Source organism: Mastomys coucha, unplaced genomic scaffold (assembly GCF_008632895.1).
Source record: "Mastomys coucha isolate ucsf_1 unplaced genomic scaffold, UCSF_Mcou_1 pScaffold21, whole genome shotgun sequence".
Classification (NCBI taxonomy): domain Eukaryota; kingdom Metazoa; phylum Chordata; class Mammalia; order Rodentia; family Muridae; genus Mastomys; species Mastomys coucha.
This window is the reverse complement of record NW_022196904.1, coordinates 129,433,142-129,441,222: the sequence shown is the minus strand read 5'-3', so window position 1 is coordinate 129,441,222 and position 8,081 is coordinate 129,433,142. Positions and strand designations below refer to the sequence as shown.

The window sequence follows — 8,081 nt, the reverse complement described above, 5'->3', positions numbered from 1 at the left end:
GGGGGCGGCGGGAAGCCTGTGCTCTGGGGGCGGGGGAGCCTGTGCTCTGGGGGCGGGGGAGCCTGTGCTCTGGGGGCGGGGAGCCTGTGCTCTCTAGTACACAGTAAGACAAAATCAAAATTAAGAATTGGAGTTATCCGTTGGATATGGTGGCACATGACTTTAATTCAAGCACTTAGGATGCAGAGGTAGGGCAAGAAGATTCTTGTGAGTTCAAGACCAGCCTGGTCTACATAAAGAGTTCTAACTCAGCCAGGATGACAAAGAAAGACCCAGTCTTTAAAGGAGAAATTCGAGCTGTTTTTATTTCCTAGCTATTGTAGGTAGAGTGGCTGTGAACATTGCCAAGCAAGTATCTCTGTAGCCGAATACTGGCTCCTTTGGGTAGACAGCCATTGCTGACAACATGGTAGATATATACATTTAGCGTTTTGAGAATTCTCCACCCTGATTAAATGTCCTTCAGCTGATGCATGGATACTGAAAGCTCATTGCATATGCACAGTGTAAAGGAAAATGAAATCATGAATATACAGGCCAATGACTGGAACTGGAAATGCTTTGCTGAGTGAAACTCAAACCCAGAAAGGCAAAGGTCACATGCTCTCTTCTTTATGGATCTCAGCTCTGAATCTTTAGACTGGAGTATATAACCTGAAGGAACTGAAAGCCAGGAGAGTAGAAAGGGGTTGTGGGGACAGAGGGAACTCTTCTAGAGAAGGATAGGACACGGGTTTGTGAAGTAGGGGCATGGGGAAGCTTAACTAAGGAGAGGGAAGAGGGTAATACATAGGGAGATGGAGAAAGGAGAGACAAAAACCACTAAGGATGTTTGAAAAGCCATAGGGAAATATTTTATAAGCTCACTTAAAGTGTGTGTGTGTGTGTGTGTGTGTGTGTGTGTGTGTGTGTGTGTTTACACGGAGTAGGAATGCAGGAAGAGTTCTCTCTTGAGCTGGAAAGGTAGCTGTGAACACTAAGTCATGCATTTGATACTCAGCTGCTAGTCCAGAGGCGGCACCCACCTGAGCAGAACACTCCAGCATCCTCCTTGTGTCTGCAGTCATGCTGGCCCCAGCTTCCTGACTGGCACTTCCATAACGAAGACTCATTTCCCAAGCAGTGCAGCTCATCCATCCAGATGTGTCCTGTCCCTGCCCCAAAGTGAGCATTCCCTGGAGCACTGAGGGCGTGGCCACAGTCCAGCTGCCTACAGACCACTCGTGCATCCTGAAGGTCCCAGGTATCATCACACACCGTGCCCCATGAGCCCTGATAGAATACCTCCACACGCCCAGCACATCGACCTGGGCCCCCAGCCAGCCTCGCACGCAGGCTCCCTGCAGAGAGACCAAGTCAGACCTAACTGGATATCACCAGGGAGGCTGTGGGAATGGAAACTGCACACTCACCGGAGCACACCACTCCTGCATCACGCAAGGTCCCAGCAGGCACCAGCACAGACGTAGAAACATTGCACTGCATCAGGTGAGTCTCAGAGCCCAGGCAGCGCACCTGGCTCAGCCCCACAGGGGTTGTCCTGAAACCAGGAGCTGGAGCATCATAGGCTCGCTGTGCCTCTCCACATCCTAGCTGCTGGCACACCACGCTGGCACCATGAAGGTTCCAAGCGTCATCCAATACGCGACCCCAGGAACCATTGAGAGATATCTCTACGCGGCCATCACAGTGGCTCTGTCCATCTCTCAACCGCAGGATGTCTTGCAGTCCTGGTACGAACAGACCCAGAAGAAAAGGACTACCACACGGGACAACCCCACCCATTCTCAGCCACTGCCCACCACCCCTACTGACTGTCCTCTCCACAATCCTACTGTCCCCTGTACTCACCTGAACAAATGGTGGAAGCTGTATTTCTCAGGACACAACTGGGGGCCCCCAGGGTGCTTGCTGGACAATGAAGCAAATGAACCTCTGTCCCCACACAATGAAAAACGTCTGGCCAGATGGGGGCATCCCCATCACCAAAATGTCCTCCTGGAAGTATGGATACTGCGTTGCCACAGTTGAGCTGGTGACAGAGGACCATGGCATCTGCTAGGTCCCAGTTGGCAGCACAGATGGGTGCCCAGGCCCCTTGCACTTGGAGTTCCACGCGGCCTTCACAGTCACTGCTGCCGTTGACCAGCCGGAATTCTGCAGAAGAGGCCATGTCAAAACTGCCCCATCCCAGAGGCCCAGTTCATAACCCTACTTCTATGGATTTTTTTCTTCTGTGCACAACATGATAAAGCCCTTCTCCCTGCAGATCCTCACCTACCCTGATTATCAATAGCCTGCTTCTGTCCAGTTGCAGAGGGGCCAAAGCAGGCTACAAATCCCTGTGCAATCAGCACCCTTTCCATAGATTCTCTCCTACCTGAACCAGCATAATCAAGTTTAACGAATATGGCCATTCTTCTGGCCAGAAATACCCATATGGGCACTGCTTAAAACCATCTAATGTGGGCCATAGCAGGAGGAATTCGGAAAAGGCAAGGACTTTGCCTGCAGAAGCTGCATGGCACTCACCTGAGCAGGTTAGTGCAGCATCCTGGTCATGGCCACAGTGGTGACCAGGCTCCCGAGGGCAGTGGAACAGCAGCGATTCATTCCCCACACAGCGGAAGGCTTCTAGCCACACAGGCCCCGAGCCCTGGCCAAACTGAGCACCCCCAAGTGTAGACACAGCCATGCCACACCCTAACTCCCGACACACCACATGGGCTGTGGGCAAGTCCAGATCAGCATGGCAGATGGTACCCCAGGTCAGTCCCCGAAGAACCTCCAGGCGTCCAGCACAGGAATGCTCTCCACCCACTAGCCGGGTCTCCACATGTCCTGTGAGGGTAGACATCCCCTAAGACAGGAGGCCAGTGCTCATGGGTAGTATCCCTGAACTGTCTGTCATCTTACACCACAAGAGTCTACAGGCAGGGAAATTCCTCTGCCCAAGCAGTATTTTGACACCAGCAGAAACTGGCAACCAGAGGTCAGGGTTCAGAGGTCAGGGTTCAGAGGTAGGGGTCAGACTCATCTGTTCTGCCACTCACACTTGTCCCAACTTCTGCCAGTTTGAGACAGTGGCACCCACACCCTCAGAAGCAATATCAAGTCCCCTCACCAAGGCCATATGAGTACCCCTTTGTGGGCACCATGATAGGTGGCTTGTCCACCTCTTAGAACACAGTCAAGCAGCTGTGACAGCCAGTGTTACACATGTGTACTTTAGGACTAGGAGAGACTGGTGCTCAACCCTTACAGACATGAACTGGCCATGAAGCAATCACATATGAAATACCGTAGGCCCACCCTGTCAGGACTCCCTTCCCAGTGGTCTTAGCTAGCATATCACACTGGCCCAACCCCACCCTGTTGAAGTGATACATGAGACCTGGTCACACTGCCACCTGCCAGCTCACAAGTGGCGCCAGAGCTTTAGATGCAGAGTTCAAAACTATGATTTTCCTTCAGCTTCTCAACTTAATCTATTCTAAGGCAGCATGTTGCTTGAGAAGCATCCATGAGAGCCAAGGCCCACTCCTGAGCTCTTTGGTATCCAGGCATCATTCTGGGTATCCCTGGCATCGTAAGATGGCAGTCTTACCTGAGCAGATGACCTCTGCATCCAGCAGCAGGTTGCAACCACCACGTAGCTTGTTGTTGAGTCTGCAGTTGCGGATGGTGGGCTCGGTGCCCTTACAGGTCATGTACTTACTGACACCCACATCTTGACGGGAGGCCTGGAGCGCATGGCCACACTCCAGCTCACGGCAGAACACTGTGGCCTCCTCCACATGCAGGCCACACAGGCGGTCCACCCCATTCACATTTCTGATCTCGGGCAGTCCTGCACAGGGACTGCGGCCCTTTACCAGCCGGATCTCCCGGAAGGTGCCATCTAGGGAGCACAAGCCCAAGTCACAGAAGGTGAGGACCTATCAGCCACACAGCCACATGGACTCTGCACTTGCCTGAACGATAGATCTGTCTGCGTGACAATGCTCATCTTTCCCTGTCACATACTCTAGGCCCAGAAGCCTATAAGAAATAACAACTGAAACCAGTCTAGCCTTCTCCAAAAAATCAGACCTGGCCCTGACTTGGCCTTTTTCAGGGAAAAAGGACCTGGTATCAGTCAGACTTCATCCAGGCCAGTGGCTGTGGTCACCCTCTTAAAAGTCTAAATCAAATATTAAAGTTTTGTTTTTATCATCTTTAATTGTGTGTATGTGCTTGTGTATAGGTATAATTGTGTGAATACAAGTGCCTGTGGATATCAGAGGCATTGGATCCCCTAGAGCTGGATTTATAGGCAGTTGTCAGATGCTCTGTGTGGATGCTGGGATTCAAATTCAGGTCCACTGCAAGAGCAGTCCTTGCTCTTAACTGCTAAGCCATCTCTCCTTCCCCTAAAGCATTTTGTTTTGTTTTTCTCTGTGTAGCCCTGGCTGTCCTGGAACTCACTCTGTGGACCAGGGTTGGTCTCAAAATCAGAGATCCACCTGCCTCTGCTTCCTAAGTGCTGGGATTCTAAAGACGTGTGCCACCACCATCCAGCTAAAGCATTTTTTTAATAAGGCCTATAACACAGGTGCTAAGCTCCAAGATCACACGGGGTCCTACTCCAGCCCCAGGACACCTGGGGAGGTCCAAATGAATTCACTGAGATAGCTGATGGCCTGAAAAGTCGGCTTCCAAGGGAAAGCATTTGCCTGCTGGGCATTTAATTGGAAACTTTAGTACATGCTTACTGTGTTCCTGGAGCCAACTGCAAGATCAAAGGGAACCACCCATGGCCTTCACTCTGCTCTCCTTGTTCTCTTTACCTCTCCCTGGAAGAAGATGCTTCATCAAGCAGGTTTGGTCAGGTTTGTTCAAGGCTAAGTCACCAGCCACTAGAGCAGTGCTTGTCATTTAAGCATTTGTTGGAAGAGTTAGAGGAATCCAGAGAGGAGAGATAGTAATGTCTGAGAGCTCCCATCTGGAATCTCTGCTTCCTCATTTCCTGGCTCTCACCAGCTTTTCCAGCCCCCAGCTCCACTTACTTGAACAGAGAGCCACCACCACCCACTCATGGGGGCAAGCACGCTGACTCCATGCCCCAAGGCTACACTCCCAGAGAGAGGACTCATTGCCCAAACAGGATACATTGTGCAGCCAGGGCCGGACCATCTCTCCAGGCAGGGGTACGTATTTGGGAGCACCCACAGCAGGGCCACAGCCCAGCTGTCTACACACCACAGAGGCTTCTGCCAGTGTCCATTCCAGGTTACACAGGTGGCCCCATTCCCCTTGGTGTCGAACCAGCACCACTCCGTCACACATGCTCTGTCTGTGTGCCAGCCTCAGATTGCCTTGGCCACCTTCAGATGATGTGCCTGGTGAGAAGAACAGAACCAACCATGGTCTGGGAGTCAGAAGCCACCAACTACATTCATCCTGTCTCATTTCTAAAGCCTTGCTTTAAGTCCTCAACTGGAAAAGTGACCGGCAGTGGTCACACAGAGATGAGACCACTGTTTCACACCTCCCCACATACTTCTTACTGCCTCCAGCTCTGAATCCCAAATGTTGCGATGATGCCCTCGAATGAAAATAAAATACAAAAAGAAAAAAAGAAAAAAAGAAAAAAGAAAAGAAAATACCTTTGTCCTGCCATAATGACTCCTACCCAATGCCTCTCCTAAATGCCATTGGCCCACTTCCACTTCAGACCCTGTCCTCCAAGCTCCCCACAAGACTTCCTTACTCACCCAAACCCACCCACATGGTCGCCCACTGAATTGTGGGCAACGTCCACTTGGATAATCCCTGCACACCACCATTTCCATTATTGACTTTTGTCTCCACTGTGCAGCCGCTGACTGCCTGGTCAGCCAGCACACCACTATCCATTAGTGCTCCTGTCCCAGCATTGCTTCCAGACGTCTGCACAGCTCCACCTTTGTCAATCCCCCTAACCCCTGCTAGTGCAGAAGAAGCACTTCCCCAGGACTGCAGCTATATGGTTCCAACCTGTAAAGGGAGACAACCTCCAGACCCACTGGTAAAGGGTCTTATATGACAGTGGGAGAAGAAAGATGGGACCTCTTACATTTCTCTCCCACCTGAGGGAAGCTTCCCTCTGGATTGTCCATCACTATGTCCCCCCAAGCTTCCTCATCCTCCTTGCCCTGCTCCTCCTTGGAAGTAGTGTGCTCTGGCCTTGCCTCTTGCATAAAGGCAAGTCATTAGGACATATAACCCCATGCGCAAGTCCCAGTTTGTCTCACTCTCCACAGCTGCCCCATTACTACTGGGTAACTTCAGTTCAGCACCATGGTCACCTCCTTTCTTGGCACCTGGACAACCAGGGAGGGAACAGTTTTCTCAGCCAGCTTCAAGGGCCCACAATCTGCTTTCCTCCCCAGCCACAAGCCCTGCCATCTCTCTCTCTCTCTCTCTCTCTCTCTCTCTCTCTCTCTCTCTCTCTCTCTCTCTCTCTCTCTCTCTCTCTCTCTCTCTCTCTCTCTTTCTCTGTCTCTCTCTCTCTCTCTCTCTCTCTCTCTCACACACACACACACACACACAAACACACACACACAGCCTGAACTTACTGCTACCTCCCATGCCTTTCCTTCAGTCAGCCCCTCCATATTCTCTACCCTAGAGTGGCAGCTCCGTAAGACTCAATATTGCTCAATTACCAGGCTCTCCCACTATCCTATGGCCCCAACATAGCTCAAGAGACATTGGACAAAGAAGAACCATGGCATTTGGTGTTCATCTGGGTCACAAGGACCAGAAACTGTGTTGGATTCCCCATGACCAGGCTTAGGCTTAGCCCTGCATTTGGGCTCTGAACTCATGCTTGGGCTGGACCTACACTTTTGATATTAGAGGAAGACCCTCAAGGGTCAAGACCTTTGCATCTCACAGATCTCTGGCCCCGGAAAGTCCAACCTTCCTCAAGCTGAGTGGGACAGCTAGTAATAGCTAGAGAGTCTCATACCAGTAGACCCAAGGTCTACTGCGTCCTCAGTGTTATGTATATAAATATGCAACAAAAAAACTTACCAATGAGAGCTGCCCTGAGAGTGAGAAGAGACCCCAAACTCAGAGTCCAGAGTGTCGTCCTCATGGCTGCATGGAGTCCAGAGCTTCAACTGTAATGATAAAGGAGATCTTGTCCCAGAGCCAACTTTATAGATGTAAGAGAACCATTAATCCATGTCCGATGAGTACAGCAAGAGCCTCTTCACAGCACATCAGCAGCTCTACGTCTCCGTCTGTAGCAGAGCAGCCAATGACCTTGCTGGTCCTGAGCACCACCAGACATAGGCAAGGGGCTGGGGTGGTTTCCTCCCATACTGATAACCACTAAAGGAGAGCCTCACCCAGACCCTATCACCAGACAGGTGGCCCGTCTGACTTTAGCAGAGTGGAGTGAAGGCCTATGTCTACATACCCCACCCAGAACCTATCACCAGCACAGACAGTGTACCCACGAGAAACATTTCCTGCTGCACAGGTGGCATCCTTGGGGATTTGTAGAGTTCCAAGCAGAGCAGGAGAATGAGGCAGACCAGATAACTATGTAAGAGCTCTGGAAAGAATGCTGTCGTTGATTCAGAGAGACCACAGAAGGGGCAGCACAGCACAGTACAGCACACCAAGCCTTCCAAGAGTCTCATAACAAAAAACCAAAATGTCTGAGGTCTGCAGAGAACCACCCAACCTGTGAAAAACCAGGAAAGTCACAGCACAAGGATAAATGTCAGGACCTTCTGCAAGGACCTAAAGACAGACATGTAGAAAATGCTTCTGCAATTGTCAATTCTCTCACAACAAATGGAAGCAAACAGAAAATCTCAGTGAAAAAAGATATAACCAGAGGACCAAGGTGAAGATGTGGTGAAATCTGGACTCTTGTCTTTATTTGGTGTGGCACATAGTGCAAAGTTGTGGAAAACACTGTAAAGGTGTCTCAGAACCACTCATCCTATGAAGTTGGTTCTTCAAAAGTTAAATAAAAGGTGCTCAGGAATTCTACTCTGGACATTTCAGATAAAGGAATCACCCACAAATGGGCAAATTCA

The 8,081-nt window shown here is 50.6% G+C and overlaps 1 protein-coding gene across 1 annotated transcript in view; it reads right to left on the bottom strand.

Moving 5' to 3' along the window:
- The window catches only part of LOC116100956 (scavenger receptor cysteine-rich domain-containing protein SCART1-like), a 13,888-nt gene extending 6,663 nt beyond the window's left edge, over positions 1-7,225 (bottom strand). Inside the window, exons 1-7 of the mRNA XM_031384655.1 lie at positions 7,060-7,225; positions 5,049-5,381; positions 3,608-3,901; positions 2,533-2,841; positions 1,852-2,157; positions 1,413-1,730; positions 1,026-1,340 (exon numbers count right to left, since the gene is read on the bottom strand). Coding sequence (XP_031240515.1) covers positions 1,026-1,340; positions 1,413-1,730; positions 1,852-2,157; positions 2,533-2,841; positions 3,608-3,901; positions 5,049-5,381; positions 7,060-7,123 — 1,939 coding nt within the window. The 5' untranslated portion in view covers positions 7,124-7,225. The remainder of the gene's footprint in view (positions 1-1,025; positions 1,341-1,412; positions 1,731-1,851; positions 2,158-2,532; positions 2,842-3,607; positions 3,902-5,048; positions 5,382-7,059) is intronic.
- Positions 7,226-8,081: the final 856 nt, after the last annotated feature.